This window comes from Hippichthys cyanospilos, chromosome 7, assembly GCF_059441005.1.
Source record: "Hippichthys cyanospilos isolate Australia breed blue-spotted pipefish chromosome 7, RoL_Hcya_1.0, whole genome shotgun sequence".
Taxonomy (NCBI): domain Eukaryota; kingdom Metazoa; phylum Chordata; class Actinopteri; order Syngnathiformes; family Syngnathidae; genus Hippichthys; species Hippichthys cyanospilos.
In genome coordinates this window covers 24,341,406-24,359,096 of record NC_142375.1, presented here as the reverse complement: position 1 = coordinate 24,359,096, position 17,691 = coordinate 24,341,406, and the positions used below count along the sequence as shown (strand labels likewise).

General features: G+C 51.5%; 3 protein-coding genes across 12 annotated transcripts; 2 read left to right on the top strand and 1 right to left on the bottom strand.

Annotated features, from left to right (window-relative positions):
• The first annotated feature begins 162 nt into the window (after positions 1-162).
• Positions 163-5,319, top strand: LOC148421745 (protein CutA homolog). 5 transcript variants are annotated; one of them, XM_088419905.1, is made up of 7 exons: positions 178-323; positions 1,077-1,174; positions 2,157-2,299; positions 2,877-2,936; positions 3,727-3,772; positions 3,847-3,896; positions 4,003-5,319. In XM_088419905.1, exons 2-7 carry the CDS (start codon positions 1,088-1,090, stop codon positions 4,100-4,102), a joined length of 486 nt encoding a protein of 161 aa, XP_088276031.1. In that variant the 5' UTR covers positions 178-323; positions 1,077-1,087; the 3' UTR covers positions 4,103-5,319. The 5 variants fall into 5 exon arrangements, with proteins under 5 accessions (XP_088276034.1, XP_088276031.1, XP_088276035.1 ...); XM_088419909.1 differs by lacking the exon at positions 1,077-1,174 and adding an exon at positions 1,984-2,066 and having other exon boundaries at positions 245-323; XM_088419910.1 differs by lacking the exon at positions 1,077-1,174 and adding an exon at positions 613-658 and having other exon boundaries at positions 275-323.
• Positions 4,880-9,579, bottom strand: LOC148421744 (ras-related C3 botulinum toxin substrate 2). Its single transcript, XM_088419904.1, has 7 exons — positions 9,418-9,579; positions 8,306-8,377; positions 7,247-7,364; positions 7,112-7,174; positions 6,409-6,568; positions 5,559-5,700; positions 4,880-5,013 (listed from the first exon to the last, which is right to left on the bottom strand). The coding sequence occupies exons 1-6, from the start codon at positions 9,450-9,452 to the stop codon at positions 5,570-5,572; spliced, it is 579 nt and encodes a 192-aa protein (XP_088276030.1). The 5' UTR covers positions 9,453-9,579; the 3' UTR covers positions 4,880-5,013; positions 5,559-5,569.
• Positions 7,996-17,403, top strand: cyth4b (cytohesin 4b). 6 transcript variants are annotated; one of them, XM_088419888.1, is made up of 14 exons: positions 7,996-10,648; positions 11,894-11,976; positions 12,044-12,114; positions 12,419-12,479; positions 13,428-13,546; positions 14,087-14,167; positions 14,308-14,420; positions 14,818-14,966; positions 15,027-15,138; positions 15,312-15,388; positions 15,461-15,528; positions 15,944-16,083; positions 16,310-16,464; positions 16,533-17,403. In XM_088419888.1, exons 1-14 carry the CDS (start codon positions 10,630-10,632, stop codon positions 17,100-17,102), a joined length of 1,818 nt encoding a protein of 605 aa, XP_088276014.1. In that variant the 5' UTR covers positions 7,996-10,629; the 3' UTR covers positions 17,103-17,403. The 6 variants fall into 6 exon arrangements, with proteins under 6 accessions (XP_088276014.1, XP_088276013.1, XP_088276015.1 ...); XM_088419887.1 differs by having other exon boundaries at positions 8,412-10,648; positions 12,416-12,479; positions 16,533-17,398; XM_088419889.1 differs by lacking the exon at positions 15,461-15,528 and having other exon boundaries at positions 8,431-10,648; positions 12,416-12,479; positions 15,934-16,083; positions 16,533-16,761.
• The last annotated feature ends 288 nt before the right edge of the window (positions 17,404-17,691 follow it).

The following is a 17,691-nucleotide window of genomic DNA, read 5'->3' as shown; positions in this document are numbered from 1 at the left end:
CGTCGGTTGCCAAATGCCATTTATTTTACAAATAAAGTCAAATAAATAAGCAAAAACGTGCCGTCACTCCCAAACTTTCCGACGCAAAAGCCCGTCACACGGTTCCCCGGCCAAACCACCGACAATATATATGAGTATGCTACGCAAAAATCCGCATTTTTATATTCAATACAGCCGATCCGGATGTTGTACTGTATTTTCGCACTGACAGTGACGTCACGGCTTGTTTAAAAAAAAATACTCGTTGCTGGCTTCAGATTGACGACAGTGGGCACACTTTACGGCATAGCCTAAACTCTCGTAGTACAGATTGTCGACAGCAGGTAAATCGACACGCTCAAAAATACGCGCTCCGAATATAGAGTTTTCAATTTTAGGCTATGGCATCTACATAGTCTCGGATTAGCCCTCGTCGTTAATCTTCGCTAACCGCCCGTGTAGACAAAGGAGAACAAGTGATTGATGTTGTTTACAATGCGACATTATCAGCGTTAGTGCTGCGCGTGCACTTTCGTCGCGAATGCGATCATTCAAATAGTTGTTATAAAAACAGAACGCATAGAATGAAAATATAACGTCGCTGCTTATAAGTGTTTTCCGCTTGCCGTTTAGGGAAATCGCGCCGGCCGATTCGTCGCATTGGACTGCCTTGATTAGGGTAAATCCGTCGCGCGATTCGCATCCGCAGATTCACCGCATTTGAATCCCGATCGTCTCCTTCATTCCAATCGAATCGAACTCGATTCTGTCAACAATGTTGGGATATTTTCAAGGCAAACTATACTTCCGCGGTCTACCGCTTCCTTTATCGTCAAACAACCGCATCGAATGCCTCTTGATGGCAAAATTCTGCATTCGTCAAACATATAACATTGTCGCCAAATACAATTTGAATGACCAACCGATACATACTTTTTTTTTGACTGATTCAGATTTATTTTTCTGTGCCCAATGTTGCCGTTGGCCAAACGTGTGATTTTTGACAAAAGTCACTTTTTGTAATAGTCAAGCGATTACGTTTTTGTGACCAAAGAACGACTTGTGTTGCATGTGTTTGTTTTTGTTTTTCTTTCAAGTTGTCGCGGTAATGAATATGCTAAGGGTTTGGGGCATGCGGATCGGACTTCCCCGCATTGAGGCGCTGCAAGGTGGATCTTTCCAAAATTGGCTTCTGGTTAGTTTTTGCAAGTTGTATAATCCGTTTGAGCTGTATAATTTTATGAATTCGGGGTGGTGCGGCGGCGTTCCCGCGGTCGCGGTTTGCGCTGGAGCCGTAAACGTTGCCGTCAACGCTAACGTTCCACATCAATTAACATTCATTGTTTATCGATTCCATACTTTTACCCCTAGCGTCGATGGGCTCGGCCGGTCAAACGTATTTCCCGTTTAACTACCGCGGGTGATTTGTGGCCGGCTCGGGCAGGAAAAGCATACCAAAAAAGACAAAGACCAGGAGGCCGTCAAAACGTGAGCGTTTTCAATTTGCCGTCATTTTGAACCGCTTGCGAACGCAAGGTCCGGCGCTGGCTGGCGTTTCAAAAGGTTGAGCCCACGTCGGGCTCATTTACTGCCGTTGGAAATTGCAAATAGTGTCCGTTTCGGACATATTGAAACCCCCGTGTTCATCATGCGTTCCTGCCAACTTATCTGCGAGCCTTTCGGTAACTGTTGTGATCGGCTTAGCCTGGACTCCCTTAATGCAAAAGTCTTCGAAAGTCATAATATCCCATTTCAATTTCCTAAATATAGAAATATACGGTGTAGTTCCTTTTGCTGGTGTGGCATTTTGGCACCCAAAAAAAAGAAGAAAATGATATGTTGACGGATAGGGCTAATGCCACTGAACCAGTTGAGGGGTTGAAAGTCAATCTATTTCTATTTGATGATGTTATGACCCTTTGAAGTTGGGTGGCGATAACGCCAGGCTGGCCCGCCCAGGGCTTAAATGAGGATCCACGCTAAGATTTTTTTTTTTTTTTCCAGATTCAAATGAACCCGTCAAACCCCGAAAAAGAGGATTGCTATTGCTTTTTGCTTTTGTTGGTGTTGAAAGGCTATCATTTTAGGTAGACTGATGCAAGTTTAATAGCTAATGATGGCGGTCACAGCGGCAAGCGGGAGGGGTGAAACATTGTGTTTTTTACCCTCCGCAAAAGCATTTTGGACGCGGCGCTCCAGCCCGCCGTTCACCCTTTTGCGGCCGGGCCTTCGCCATGGCTTCCGAGACCTACGCTTCGGGCTCCCTCTCGGCCGCTTTCGTCACTTGCCCCGACGACGCGGTGGCCAGAGACTTGGCCAGGTGGGCCCGCGCCTTCTTACCCGTCCGGCCCTGCGTACTCGCCAGACGTTTTGCCCTTTCGATTCGCTCTGGCGGTTGGGCGACGTTGAGCAGAATATCACGGATTTGTCCGAATTAGCATCGAATTCCGTGGAAAAAAAAATATCCACCCAAAAATTCATATTTTCTTGAACCGCTTCGGTACCGGTACTGTTTTAGACCCTCCTCAACCCCAACACGTGTTTGAAAAATGTTTATATTGCCTTTGATTTACAGTTTCCCTTTTTAGGCTGTAGTTTATATGGTATATTTGAGTTGTTGTTGTTTTTTGGTAGTTATTACGATAAATGTTTTGATAGTCATCACTTTATTTCGTCGACGTGAAACGTTTTTATTTTCCGTGGGAAAACATTCTCGGAATTGAATGATTTTAGCGGTGTGCGATCGGAGGGCAAAACGTTGATTTTTTTGATGTTTTCCTTGTCTATTTTAATGTTGGTTCTTTAAGGAGATTTTAGTAGATTGTCATTTTAGTTTTCAAAGTATTTCTTTCTCTTGTAAGTCGGACTAAGAATAATGATGTTGCTCTGTCCCGCAGGGGCATCGTGCAGCAGAAGCTGGCCGCCTGCGTCAACATTGTGCCCGCCATCACATCCGTGTAGGTGGCGCGCGCGGCGCTTTTCTTTTTCCCCGCAAATATCGATTAGTCTCCGCCGCGCCGTCTCATTTTGCCATTGGCGGGAAGAGCCGGGCGGGGTCGGCCGGGCGGGGTCGGCCTTCCGCACCGGTTCCGCTCAATCATTGCGGTGCGCGGGCTCCCCCTAGCGGCGGCGCACCCGTCATTAAAGCGACCGGACCGGATTTGTCATTCCAAACGAGTACGTTCAATGATCACCAATGTCGGAAACTCGCAAATAAACGTGGAGGAGTGCCACCCCCCGCGTAATGTCATTTGATTACATTGGAGACGTAGCGCCGGTCGATTGGAGCGCGTTTACCCGCAAGGGTTTGACGTTTCTAACAAGCGAATTGATTGGCCCTGCGTGAAAAACTGCCCCAATCTCACATGTTGTCACTTTAAAACAGAGAGTTTGGATTTATTAATCATACTGAGTACGGTCCAAAATACAAGACGCAAATTCTTCTGGTCGAGGGTGCTGGCGCAATACAAAACGAACGGGAGAGTAATTCACAATGATTGTTTTTGGCTTTTTTTTTCTATTTTCATACATTGTACATTTTTCAATCGTCAAACGCGAGAGTTTCCACGGGTATGGGCGCATCCGATTTAACGCGGTGGCGGGTTGAGCGCTGTTTTCGAATTAAGCGCGAATGAATGTGAAGGGGAAGCCTATTGCCGACTGGTGCTTCAGTGTCCCTTTTGTTGCGCCCGTCCGAAAAAATGTGTCACGTCGGGGGAAAAACCAGATGTTGTTTGTCGCGCGCAGGTACGAATGGCAGGGGGCCATCCAGGAGGACAGCGAGGTTCTGCTGGTAAGACCCAAAATGCTTGGGAAACGTCTTTTCGGAGAGTGCGCTTTGAACCCTTTGGACGGCTGAATTTTTAGATGATCAAGACCAGAAGCTCCAAGGTGGCCGCTCTCAGCGATTACGTCCGGTAAGTCCCGGCGCTGGCTGGCTCGCCGGCTGGCTCGCTGGCTGGCTGGCTGGCTGGCTGGCTGGGCCGGCCGGCGACGGAGACGCTTCCGACCCCCCGCCTCCAGGAGGAACCACCCGTACGACGTGGCCGAAGTCATCAGCCTGCCCATCGACCGGGGCAACCCGCCGTACCTCAAATGGGTGGCCGACGCCGTGCCCCAGTGACCCCTCCCGCGCCGGGGGCCGACGCGTCCCGGCGCTCCGAGGGCCTATCGGATCCGGGTCGGGGTCTCCGGGATCCGACGTCTGGACTCCCGCCGTTCCGTGGGTTCGTGACCCAGCCTCTCGCGTATAAAGGAGGTCGTTTCAACGCTCGGTGGTTCGGCGCCAGGGACGTATTTTCGCCATGTTTTTTCTTTGTACGGCCAGATACTCTAGCGTTGGAGCCGTACTCGAGGACGTTCATTTCCGCGTGCTTGAGTATGAAGTGTCTGGTATCGCGCGCGCGGACCGATAAGGAAAGAAAAAAAAACGTCCCCGGCACCGAATGAGTTTATAAATAAAAAAAAGCAACTGCATTTTGTCAATCGCGTACCTTCTTTCCCCGTTCAAAAAACGTCGGCTGGCGTAGAAGAATAAATATCGTTGGGCACGCAAAAAATGCGACTGGAAAGCCAGCGTCAATTTGATAGCGTCTTTTATGCACGTCGCGGATGAGGCTGCCTATTATTGTTTGGAACGCGCAAACGCTACGTCGGAATCCAACGCCCGGCCCGAAAAACGGAAACTGCGGATACGGAGCCGTCGATGGACGTCGCGCTGCCAGGTGACACTCTCTCGCTCTCTCCGCCCGCTAGTGCGCTCTGGCCACGTGGCCGCTCCCCGCCCCGACGCTTCCCTTTCACGCGGACGGAAAGATCCAAACGGCGGCCCGGGGTAAACCTTGGTCACGGGCGGCTTGTCGCCCAGGACGGCCTTCCGTCGGAAGCCCTTCTTTCGGAATGACCGCAGAGCCTCCCCTTTTTTTTTCTCACGGCAAGCTTTATTGTTTTGCGTCGGTTGGAAGGAGCGCCGGCGCGCTCGGGCCACATCTTCATCCTCGTTTTTGGGCCGCCTCCCGGGATTCCGGCGAGCGTCTGCCGAGGGGGCCGACGTCACGTCGCATAATGTCGGGGGGGAAAAGAGAAAGGGGTCAGGATATGTCATGGCGCTCCGGAGCCGTAAAAGCGGCGCCGATACCGCTCCCGATTTTCAAAGCGCGCGCAATTCGGTCGGCCTCCGGTTGGTTTTTTTCTCCCTTTGGGATCCGAATCCGGGATGAGAACCCGGACCTTGAAATGACGCCGGTATCGGCCTGATATCCGTCGTTGCCTAACTCTCACTTTATGAATGGATTCTTTTTTTCCGGCTCACCGTGGAAAATAAACTCAATTGACCTGTGGCATTGTTTGAATGTAAAAAACATTTTTTTTCCCACGCCCGCTACGTGGAAAGTCCATTTCCGGCTCATCGAACCTTTACAAAAGGTTCAATTCTTAAAGGGATAGTCCAACTCGTTTTCAGCCATAAATAAGTGAATAGGATATGTTTCAAAACACGTGTTATCTTGAAGGCGGGCCGAAGCCCGGGGCCCGAGGCCGAGGCCGGGGCCGGGCCCGGGGCTCGGGTCGGGCGGGCGTACCTGCGCCGGGCTCAGACCAGCGCGCAGGGCTTCTTCTTGACTTTGGCGGGCGGAGGGCAGAGGACGGCTCGGATGGCTTCGTCGAAGACCGTCTTCAGCCCGCGCTGCGTCAGCGCCGAGCACTCCAGGTACTTGATGGCGTCTGGCCCGGGGAAAAGACGCGAGCCGCGGCGCCGGGCTTGTTATTCTCGCTTTGAAATCTGGGATTTCCCACGAGCGTTTGAAGCCGGGGCTTTGGAGCCTAGCTCGGGGACTCGGATTCGGGCCGGGCCGGGCCGGGCTTTCCGGTCGGCGTCCGAAGTCGGTTAACGCGGCTCCGAAGACCGGGTTGGCCTTCGAAGTCGGGGGACGGCTCGCGCGTTCGGGTTTCGGGGCCGAAGTCGGGAGCGGGGTTCCGAATTGGGCTTCGAACGCCGGGTCGGGATCCCGCGCGAGCCCCCCGACCGCAGGGCTCTAAATTCGGGTTTTCGAAGGCCGGGTTGGGGTCCCGCACGGGTCGGGGCTCTGAATTGGGGTTTCGGAAGACCGGGTCGGGATCCCGCACGAGTCCCCCCGGCTCCGGGGCTCCGAACTGGGCTTTGGAGACCGGGTCGAGGTTTCGGACCAGCGTTTGAAGTCGGAGGTAGGGTTCTAAGGCGGCGCTCCCAGACCGGGTCGGGGTCGGAAGTCGGGGGACGGCTCGGGGCTCGGCCGTTCCAAATTAGACTCCGGAGCTACGCGTCCGCGCAAAGGTTAGCTTTCGTGCTCGGGGTTTCAAAGCGAGATTTTCAAACGACGGTCCCGAGCCCGAAAGGAACAGTCGGGTTCGGAACCGGCGTCGGGAGTCGGAGGATGTCGCGGGCGGACCCACCTATCTCCTTGGCCAGCGCCAGTCCTTGCGGGTAGGTGATGGGCGCCAGTTTCTTGTCCTTCAGCTTGTCCACCGTGTCCTTCTCGTCCCGCAGGTCCAGCTTGGTGCCCACCAGGATGATGGGCGTGGACGGGCAGTGGTGGCGTACCTCGGGGTACCACTGAAAGCGCGCCCCAAAGTCGCCCCGACGTGAGCATTTCCGGACGGGATCGGGCTTCGAAAGCCGGCCTTTCGGCTTTGCGAGCCGGGTTTTTCCAGGCTTTCGAGTCGGCGAGGCGCCGGATTTTGAAATTCGGGCTTTCCGGCCCGGATCGGATCGGCTTTTTAAGCTAAGGTTTTTGGCCGCGGATTTGTGGTTTCCGGCCACGAATAGATCCTAAAGCGGGCTTTCCAGAAAGCGCCGGGGTTTCGAGGCAGGGCTTCAAACCGAACTCGGGATTTTGAGGTGAGGTTTCAAGGCAATGTTCATTTTGATATTTGCGGTTTCAAGCCGCCATGGGATCCAAAGTGCGGGTTTTCAGTTAGGGCTTCAAAGCATAGTTGGGATTTGAAGGTAAGGCTTCAACAGTTTGAGGATTTTCAGGTCAGGTTTCAAGCCACTTTTAGGCTAAGGTAGTGTTTCCAGAAAGTGTTGGGGTTCCGAGCTCTGGTTTTTGCGCTTATTTGTGATTTTCGCGGCCGAGTACGAGCGTGCCGGCCTTACCTTGGCTCTGACGTTCTCGTGCGAAGCAGGACTCACCAGGGAGAAACAAATCAGGAAGACGTCCTGCGAGCAGGCGAGGCGGGTGGGCGCTGAGCGAGCGCGCCCCGGCGCCGGCGCGCGCGCGCGCGCGCGTACCGTCTGCGGGTAGGACAGCGGGCGGAGTCTGTCGTAGTCCTCCTGGCCGGCCGTGTCCCACAGGCCCAAGTTGACCGGCTTGCTGTCCACCATCACGTTGGCCGAGTAGTTGTCGAAGCTCAATCGCGCCAGACAAAAAGAAGCCGTTGGACCGGCGCGTCTAACCCTAACCCTAACCCCGGGCTTAATTCCACACCCTGCTCGGAAACCTGAGCCGACTTTGAAAGCGCGACGATGGCTTTGTCGCTTGCGGCTTCAAAGCCTTCTTCGAAAGCCCGAGCCTACTTCAAAACCCTACTTTGAAATCCGAAGTTTCTCTTAATACCCCGAGCCTACCTCAAACCCAAAGTAGGGTCGACTCCATTTTGAAATCTTTCCGAAAAACCCGTTTTTGATTCTTCAAAGTCAAAAGCGCAACAAGGGCTGCAAACCTTTCTTTCAAGCCACAATATCCTAAAAGCCTCCTTCCGAGGCCCCGTCCTATTCCGAAGCCCGAGCTTCCTTTGAAGCCCTACTCGGAAAGCGAAGCGCCCGGTTAAAACCCGACCTCGACGCCCTAACTCGATTTGAAACGCTTTCCCCAAATAGCTTTCCCAACGCCCACTTTGAAAGCGCCGGCCGATTTTGAAAGGCCGACTCTTGCAAAACCTTTTTCGCTTGCTTTGAAATAGGAAACGCAAAATAAACGTTATGGCAATAAGATGAGGTTGTATCGGGTCAAACTACTAGGCGCAATACTCATCGTCTTTAATATGAAACCGGGATTCGTCTTACTTTTAAGAAACTGGACTTGGGCTTTTTTTTTTCACCTTTGCTGCCCTCCAGTGGCCGAAGGGAGCATTTGTTTTGTATTTTTTTCAAAAACTTTTGGTCGAAATGAACTGAGGCTCGCTTTTTTTTAATTTTTACACACTCGGGAATTTCTGCCGGGCCGGATAAAATCGTCCAGCGGGCCCACACGTATTCGTCTTTACGAGCGTGTAGTCTGTGTGCGTGCGGATTTCATCCATCCATTCATTGGGCATGTCCCAATGTGCGTCAACGGGCGAGCGTACTTACACGGTGGGGATGTATTCGCCGGGGAAGGCGTTGGTGGTGTAGCTGATGAGCAGGCACGTTTTCCCCACTGCCCTACAGCGAGAAAAAAACAAAAAAACCCAAAAAGTCAAATGTGCGTGCCTAAAACTGTCAAGAGGAAGTGGAGTGTGTGAAAACAGGAAGTGGTGTCACACCTGACACGCAAGCTCCTATCGTGGTTCGGTTTTTTTTTTTTTTAAACAGCCGCACAGGAAGTGAGAATGAGGTCGCTTTACGTGCTCATCCGGACCTCCGCCAAGGAAAAGCTTTGCCCCCGTTGGGGCAAATGCAAGCAAATTGTTAGTTTGCTGCGGTCGGTCGCTCGGCCATTCGGTTAGCGTGTCGCTTGGCCGACCGTCGCTTAGTCAATTTGCTCGCTCGCTCGGTCGATTGACATTTTTGCGACGTACGAGTCAAAGTAGTCGGTTACTCGGCGAGGTCCTCGGTCGGTCGGCCGGCCGGTCCGCGAGTTCAGATTTTTATGACGTACCAGTCGAATCATTGGCTCGGTTCCGCGGTTAGGTCCTCGGTCGGTCGGTCGGTCGGGTTTTTCTTTTAGCCGCCAAGCGGCCGGCCGGTTCAAACGCCTCGAAAGTCGCCCGATCGGAGATCCCGCTCCGGCGATCGCCCGGGAGGTCGGCCGGCTAAAGGTCCGCCATTCAGTCGCTTGGCCGGCGCGGCCCCTTCTTGGCTTAGCCGGTCGCTACGCGGTCGGGTCGCCCGATGCTCGTTTAGTTAGTCCGCGACTGTCGGCCGGCTTTGGGTCGACGACGGCGGCGGTAAAGCGTTTGTCTCGGAGGCGCGGGGAAAAGGAAGTTCCCGCCGCAAACGCTCGCGCCTGCCCGCCCGCCCGCCCTCCAATCAAACACCCGGAGGATCGGGCGGCCCCGCCGACCCCGCCGCTTTTGAGCGTCGCGCCCCGGTCGGGCTCCGCCGGGCCCCCCGTCCGTCCGAGCGCGGCGACCCGACACGCCGCGCCGCGCCACGCCGCGCGCGCCGCCTTTTTGGAAGGTATTCATAATAGCGAGAAGAGCAGCGCCCATAATAGCCAAAGGGTCCCCGTACAACCCAGCAAATAAGAAGGAAGGCCGTACCCGTCTCCAACCACCACGCACTTGATGGCCTGCATGCTCCTCGCTCGGCTTCACAGGCGACGCGAGCGCAAAAGCCGGCGGGCGGGCGGGCGAGCGAGCGTGTCACAACGCAGGAAGTCGGGAGGCGCATCATCGCGCGCGCGCGCGCGCACTTTTTGCCGTGCCTTTCGGTCTTCTTTGCTTCCTGACGCTTTCCCCGCCAAAATAAATACATCCATTTGCTTTTTTTTCCTCAAAGCAACAACAAAAAGTGGAAGGCCTACTTTGAAAGCCCCACCCTAGTGCGAAAATCGGCTCCAACGCCCTAACTTTATTGAAAAAAAGTTTCAAAAACCAATCAGTCAAAAAAAAACCTTGGGACTTCTCTTAAATCCTTATCTCAAGCCCAACCCCGGTTTGAAGCCCGACTTTTCTTTCAAGCCATAACGATAACTTAACAAGCTAAACAAGCTTAACAAGCCCTATTTGGAAAGCCCGATGCGAAAGCACAGGCGCTTTTTGAAAAAGGGTAACAATAAGGCAAAAGCGAGGCCCGGTTTTGAAGACCCTTTGGAAGAAGCGCACTCGGAAAGCGCAATCCAACTTTCTAAGCTTCTCCCAATCGGAAAGGCCCGTCCCGGCCTCCGACCCTAACCCTAATTGAAGCCCGTACTCCGAAAGGCCAACATGGGCTCAAAAGCCTACGTCCCACCCCCGAAGCCGACTTTGAAGCCCTCATCTCGATCCCTGCTTCCGAAGCCCGACGTTAGCTTAAGAGCTCACTTTGAAAGCCGGAGCCTCAAATGGGAACCCCGACCCCAAACGCGGTTCCTGCTCGGAAACCCAAATAATAGTTGAAACCCTATTGCGCAACCCTAATCCGAATTCTATGACTTGTTTGGATTTTTGCCGGTCCTCGCGTTGCTTTATATCACGCGCGCAGGAATCGGACTTTTGAGATGCGCTTTCTCACTCGAGCGATGTGTGCTTCGTTTCGAAACGAACAGGAAGTCACGGACGCTGCTGCCGGAACGTAACGTCGTTTGATTACAAAAAAAAAAAAAATCGACAGAACGGGCGTTCCGCTTGAATTTCCGGTGCGGCGTTTTACTTTGAAAGGCCGACTTCCTCCCTGGCCGGCAAGCGGACGGCGACGTCGAGAGCACGCCAGTTGCGGTTCGGTGCTCTCGCAACGCGGATTTTGCTCCGGGCGGGCGGGCGGGCGGGAGGCTCATGACGACCTGCCAAATGGGTGAGCCGAGCCGAGCCGAGCCGAGCCGAGCCGAGCCGAGCCGAGCCTTTTATTTTCACCTTTTTACAAGCTTGAAATTGGATTTTTTTTTCTTGGTTCTGTATTTGCTTCTTGTTGTTTTTCTTAACATCCTTCAGATTTGTTTTGTCATTGTTGCGCCTTGCTGTTTTCGATCATGTTTGCTTTTGTTCAAAATGCTGAATTTTTATAAGAGATTTCTCCTTTTTGCTGACAAAAGGGTCGATCGTATTTTTTTTTAAATAAATCATGTTTGTGTATTATTCAAAATATTTTACTATAAGTAAAACGATATCATATTAAAAACATTTGCTTCTGTTGATTTGATGATAGAATTTAAAACCACAACTTTAATATTGTTTTTTTTTTTTTTTCGGAAGTCTGGTTTTGAAAAATAGACATAATAGTTTTACTGCTTTTATTTTGTTTTTTTTTATTTTAAAGCCGTTTAAAATGAAGGTTATCACTTATATTGTATGATATATTATGTATAGTACGAAAGATACAGTAATATATATCAATATTAGATTGGATTTTTCAGTGATTTTTTTTTTGAACCACCGTTTCTTGCTTTTTTTGTTCGAAACTACATTTGCGTATGAGGGTTTCCGTTTAGCACTTTTTTTTTACATTTGATGTTGTACTTGCATGGCTTTGGTCGTTTCAAATGGCATCTTAAAATGATAGCTTTCTGGTATAATATCAAAGCATATTTTGTTGTTTTGTTCTCTTTTCTGCTTTGTCTTGTTTGAAATGAAAATGTTCATTCCAAACTACATTTGGACTTTTTGACTGCAATCTGCCCTGAAATCTAAATTCTTGCATTTTGCGCAACGTTTGGCAAGTGACGTTGGGGTGTTTGCAAACTTTTGAAGAGCGTATGGAAGTCAAGCGCGGCGTCATTTCCTCCGTGTGCGCGGCGTCCGTTTCTGTTCTTCTTTTCTTTTCTTCTTTTCTGTTCTTTTTTCCTTTTCTTTTCTGTTCTTTTGGCCCTTCCCCTCCCTTCGCCCCTGCCCTCCCTTCGCCCTGGAGCGGAAGTGCGCCGAGCAGATCGGCTTCGGCGGCGATATGGGCACGGTTCCACCCGGCGGCGGAAAAAGTGCCGCGCGGGCCGCAATTGGCATGGCGACCATCACCCCCGCTCTCACAAAGGCACACATACGAACATTTAGGTAGACGACGGTTGAAAGCCCGGGTGAAACCTTGGCGCCTTTCGTTGCATTCCAGTGGTGTCGGACTTCACGGCTGCGGAAATGTTGGAGCTGGAGAGCATCAAGATGCACAAGAAAGGACTTGTGGACGACATCCAGGTAGCGCGTGGATCGGGGCGCGACAAAATCCACTCGACGCCATTTTCCTTTTTCTCCTGGCGCTCAGAGACTGAAGGAGGAGATCGACGCGGTGATGGCCCAAATTCTCAACTTTGAGTCGGCCGGGAGCGAGGAAAGGTAGGCCCAACCCCCCCCCAACCCTCGTACAGGTTTTTACAAATAGCTTCCAAATTTGAACCACATATTCTACATTAACACACTTGACCTATTTTTAAGTTGGTCCACCCAACTTCCACATAGCCAACAAATTTAAACCCTGTATTCTAGGTTGATTCCGTGGACCTAGTTTTAAAGTCGGCTGACCCAACCTGGTCAACTTTTTTTTTTTTTTTTTCAAGCCTCCAACCGTAGTAGAGATTTTTCAGTCCTTGATATTTTGCTTTGAAGACCGGCATTGTTTTGTTGTGCTTTACTGCAGCAGAAACATCGGACGGAAACTATTCTCCAATGGGAAGAAAAAATTCAACATGGACCCCAAGAAGGTGAGCGCCCCCCAAAAAATTGATTTGGCGTACGAAGCGTTTTTATGCAAACGGGCGTCGCTTTTGCTTGTCGCCGTCTCAGCAAAGCGAGGACTTCCTGTTTAGCATGACGCCGCCGCAAGTGCGGTTTCCTCCAAATGTAGCACATCACGCAATCGTTTGCGTACTGGAAACCTGGACTGAAATGCATCACTCAACATCGCATCTTTTCGGTCATTTTTCTCTACCTGGAGGCATCCCAATACTTTTGTCCGCACAGTTTACTATTTGAGCGTGGAAAAGTGGTTTTATTTGGGCTTCTTGTGCGAAAGCGGAACAGGATGCCATTTTAGGGAATCGGAATTACACAAGTTGGTTCCCGATGGGCACGTGAGCAGGAGATGAGATCAGAGCCGAACGGGGGGGGGGGACTCAAAAACCTCTGGCGAGGCTTCCGTATTTGTAAAACCGACGAGGGTTCGTAAAACGTCCGTCACAAACACAATATGGACGTTTGGCTGAGCGACAAGCGAAAATAAGCAAACGAACTCATGGCGTTTACGTTGCGGCCAGACACGCAATCTGGATCAGATCCGGATTCAACTTGATTTCTTGTTACGTGAGCGTCGTGAACGTTTAGTGCTCGGGGGACCTCCGCCGAGGCTTCCAGATCCAATGCAAACACAACACCTCCACATTTGTCTGAGCTACACTACAAGCAAACAAACTTGCTGTGTTAACATTCTAGCTAAAGACCCCATCCGGATCCAATTTGGATGAAAGCCAACTATTGTTATTGCGGTACGGCATTTTGCGCGCTTTTGCATGGCTTACAGCAAGAGGAAATTGGGTTGAACGACACGAAGAGATGGAGAAAAGCCACACAAGAACCGGCGCTCCCAAACACTCGCGGACGCATCCTTCAGGGACCAAAATCTCCCGCATATTTTGGCCGTTTGCTGCGCTCAGGGTATGGATTACCTGCTGGAGAACAAGTTGTTGGAGAAGAGCGCCGGATGCATCGCCGACTTCCTCTACAAGGAGGAGGGCCTCAACAAGACGGCCATCGGGGAGTTCCTGGGGGAAAGGTGAGCCGGTTCTAAGCGGAGCGCGGGTGGGACGAGAGCGCAATTACGGACGCTCAAACGGTGGACGCCGCCCGCCCTGCAACTACGGAAGACGCTTTCCTCAACATTTCTCTAGATTTCATCCGTCGCATACGCGACAACCAAAACAAAGTATTGCTGGGATTGAATGGACAAAAAAAGCGCTTTAGGAGCGTTTTGTATTATTCTCTACGTCTTGACTCGATATATTTGGATAACTGTGCGCTAACGCGATTCTAATATGTATTTCAATCAATCAATCAATCAAATTTTATTTATATAGCCCTAAATCACCGAAGTCTCAAAGGGCTTCACAGAATGATTTGTTACTGTTTTCGATGCAGTTTTATCATTGAATACCATCCGTTTACGGGTTTAGGAGTATTTTTGCCGTCTTGGAACGGATTAGGCTATTTACACGTAAAAAGCGCCCCCACGTTCCAAAATGACTTCCGGAAGGAAATCGTTTGCTAAGAAGAATGACTTTTAGTGGCGTTTTTGGCCTTTCTGATTTTTCGTCAGAGACGAGCTCCACCTGCAGACCTTGAAGGCCTTTGTGGAGCTTCACGAATTCGCCGACCTCAACCTGGTCCAGGCGCTCAGGTCGGCGATATGGGGATGTCATCCCGAGTCGTGGCGTCACAACATCGTCTTTCCCGTTTCGCACTTTGACGCGTGACTGTGATGTCATAGCTCGAAAATTTGGAGTTTTCTTTTCACGACGCTTTGTGACGCGCTGACAGACAGTTCTTGTGGAGTTTTCGTCTGCCCGGCGAGGCGCAGAAGATCGACCGCATGATGGAAGCGTTTGCCGCCCGATATTGCGAATGCAACGCCGACGTCTTCCAGTCCACCGGTGAGCCCGTCTTAAGGCCTACGCCGCGTTTCGGCGAAACTGCCGCCGTGGCGACGCGCCCTTCGCCGAGAAAACAACGTTGGTTTTCACGCTTGACTCTCTGGCCGGGCAAAATCCAAAATATTTCATTCTTACGCAATTTGAAACCCTTGTGCAGTAGTTTTCCCAATTTTGGGTCAAAGGCCAAAATGTTTTGGCCTTATTTTGCTTTGGTAAATGCGATTTGAATGAATAAGTCGCTTGCACGTAGTTGAGCTAAGCTTTCCGGGACGCTTTTTCGTTCGAGTAACTTTGCGTTTTTGTCCTAAACTTGTGTACCTTTGAGCGTTTGAAGACTTGTTATTTTTTAATTTGCTTCTCCCGGTCCGCTTCTCTTCCTCTGTCACTTCCCGCGAAGACACGTGCTACATCCTGTCCTTCGCCATCATCATGCTCAACACCAGCTTGCACAACCCCAACGTGAAGGACAAGACCACGTTGGAGCGATTCGTCAGCATGAACAAAGGCATCAACAACGGGCGCGACCTCCCCGCCGAGCTGCTCTCGGTACGCCCGGGCAAAACGGGCCGGCGCTCCTTTTCCCCGTTTTGACCGTTTCCCCGATAGAAACTGTACGAGAGCATCCGCAAGGAGCCCTTCAAGATCCCCGAAGACGACGGCGACGACCTGACGCACACCTTCTTCAACCCCGACAGAGAAGGCTGGCTCCTCAAGCTGGGTACCGAAAAACGGCGCGCCCCCGGAAAACGGCGCGCCCCCGGAAAACGGCGCGCCCCCGGAAAACGGCGCGCCCCCGTTAAAACGGCGCGCCCCCGGAAAACGGCGCGCCCCCGTTAAAACGGCGCGCCCCCGGAAAACGGCGCTTTGAAAACCAAATGTCTTCCTTGGCAGGGGGCCGAGTGAAGACGTGGAAGAGGCGCTGGTTCATCCTGACCGACAACTGTCTCTACTACTTCGAGTTCACCGCCGTAAGACGCGCTTCGCGCTCATGAAAAGTCTGTGGGCTCAAGACCAATCTTTATCAAACTTTGTTTGGACAGTCATATACTAAACGCTATCGGGAGAAAACCGGAGAAGGACAAATTCGCAAGATGATGCAGTCGCAGAAGTGAGATACGACCGAAGCGTCCCATAGGCGGGAGAAAAAATCCAGAAGACAAACTCCCATAAGGGAGTCGCATAATTGTGCGCACCCTCTACGAAACGGGATGTAACTGTGTCCAAATGGAAGCGCCGAACCCGTGTTAGGCGGTAGAAAAACACTGACGTTAAAATTCCCGAGATCGTGCGCGCGCCCCCTTATAACTGGGGTGCGCTCGTGCTCGGAATCGAGCGTCCAAACCCTCGTTAGGTGGGAGGGGGAAAAAAAAATTCCCCGAGTGGATGCGGTTGCATAAGTGTGTGAAGACGAATCGTTTCTAGGGAAAAAAAAAAAAAAAAAAGACAGGTGATGTAGTCCCAAAAGTAAAAAAGGGAGCAGGAAATGTGTTTGGGGTTCATTTATTCCGGGTAGTTTCCAAAAGGGCGCGTCGACTCCGTCTCCCCGTATGCCGGCGTCCTCCTCCCACACCAGCTGATATTTCTGGCGCAGGACAAGGAGCCCCGAGGCATCATCCCTTTGGAGAACCTGTGCGTGAGAGGCGTGCCCTTCCCCCGCAAACCTGTGAGCGCCGCCCGCGCCCGCGCCCGCGCCCGCGCATCGCGCGCGTTCATCCGCAAACACAACTCGGCTTTTCTTTTCTTTTCTTTTGGTCCAAACCAAATTCCCCCTTGAAATACGCATCCCTTTTGCAAAACGCCATTCTTTTCATATATCTGTTTATGCATGCACCGTGTTCAGTATGCATCGGTCGGCCTAATTTTCGACATGCGTTCGTATTCGGCCTCAGTACTGCCTGGAGCTGTACAACCCCAACAGTCGGGGCGAGAAGATCAAGGCGTGCAAGACGGAGACGGACGGGCGCGTGGTGGAGGGCAAGCATCAGTCGTACGCCATGTGCGCCGCCAGCGCCGACGAGCGGGACGCCTGGATCCGGGCCATCGGGTAGGCTGGCCTCCGTCCGCGATCCGGCCGACGCCCGGCTCCGCTTTTCACCGCGCCATCTCCGGAAGGGCGAGCGTCAGCAAGGACCCCTTCTACGACCTGGTGTCCCAGCGCAAGAAGAAGCTCGTCGAGCAGAACCGCGACCGGCGGGAGTGACGCCGCCTTTTCGCGTGTTGGGCCGGACCGCGGCGGTCTCGGCGGACCCGTACGCCTCTGAAGACGCGGACGGCCGCTGGACCCCGAATCGGGGACGGTTTCTGCTCTTCGATTTGCAGGCTAAACGATGTGCGTTTTTCTCCGCGCCTCGTCTAGAAAAGTGCAATCTAGCGGACGGACAAAGGAAGTGTCCTCCCGAAACAGCTTGTCTCGCTTGGACGTTTTGTTTGCTTTTGACACGTTGGAGCTACCCTACGAAGTCCGGCGCATTTTTCGATGCAGTATTTGAGGAAGTCGGCGTATATTTAAAGAAGCTCCAACAGAGTTCGGCGCTTGAACGCTTCCTCTTCCGCGGTGGAGGGTGGAGGGTGTTCACTCTACTTCTGCTTTTCTTGAGAAATAAAATATGGATAAATGCGATTGACGCGCTTCCTGTATCACGCTTTCATGACAGTTTATCCTCATACGCGTTTCTACTCTAAAAATGTCTTCAAATACCAACACGTAAATATATTTCAACATTATCGACGGCCAGGCAGCGTCGAGTATTCAAAGTCTGCCTATTTATAAAAAAAAAGATTCGCCCAAACGAAAAGATTTATAAGCGTTCTTTGCTGCCCTCGAGCGGCCAGATCGATCACTGCAGGCCCAAGGAAAAGTTTGGATTTTTGTTCATTTTAGATATCTAGATAACGAGCGAGCGTTCAAATCAAAACGACGGATTAACTCATTCGATGACAGGGACGTATTTTCGCCTTTCTTTTTTTTTTCAAAAAGTCGAGACTTTCAATGCCATATACGAGTATCAGTTTAACACTTGAGTATCTGGAAATGTATGTCCTTTACGTTGTTAAGTATCCATTTAATATGTTTTTAACAGGGACGTGCGGTGAGGGGAGGCAGAGCCTCACCTGTCATCATGACAAGTAAAAGACAACACATTCGTAATCATATTTGTCCACTGATTTGTATGTATGACCGATTTCAAGCATTTTGTATCGTTAAAATCGCCGAATTTGCCTATTTCCCGTTCGAATACAGGGATGAAACCTTAGGTGAGGCAACGACGGG

What these genes read in the sequence shown, in the direction of transcription:
- LOC148421745 (XM_088419905.1), top strand. Translation starts at nt 1,088, where the DNA reads ATGAATATGCTAAGGGTTTGGGGCATGCGGATCGGACTTCCCCGCATT. An exon ending in GTGGCCAGAGACTTGGCCAG is followed by an intron (nt 2,300 to 2,876) that starts GTGGGCCCGCGC and finishes TCTGTCCCGCAG; the next exon opens with GGGCATCGTGCAGCAGAAGC. An exon ending in GTGCCCGCCATCACATCCGT is followed by an intron (nt 2,937 to 3,726) that starts GTAGGTGGCGCG and finishes TGTCGCGCGCAG; the next exon opens with GTACGAATGGCAGGGGGCCA.
- LOC148421744 (XM_088419904.1), bottom strand. Translation starts at nt 9,452, where the DNA reads ATGCAGGCCATCAAGTGCGTGGTGGTTGGAGACGG. An exon ending in GGCGAATACATCCCCACCGT is followed by an intron (nt 7,365 to 8,305) that starts GTAAGTACGCTC and finishes GGCGCGATTGAG; the next exon opens with CTTCGACAACTACTCGGCCA. An exon ending in CGCTGTCCTACCCGCAGACG is followed by an intron (nt 7,175 to 7,246) that starts GTACGCGCGCGC and finishes GCCTGCTCGCAG; the next exon opens with GACGTCTTCCTGATTTGTTT.
- cyth4b (XM_088419887.1), top strand. An exon ending in GGGGAGTTCCTGGGGGAAAG is followed by an intron (nt 13,547 to 14,086) that starts GTGAGCCGGTTC and finishes ATTTTTCGTCAG; the next exon opens with AGACGAGCTCCACCTGCAGA. An exon ending in AGGCTGGCTCCTCAAGCTGG is followed by an intron (nt 15,139 to 15,311) that starts GTACCGAAAAAC and finishes CTTCCTTGGCAG; the next exon opens with GGGGCCGAGTGAAGACGTGG.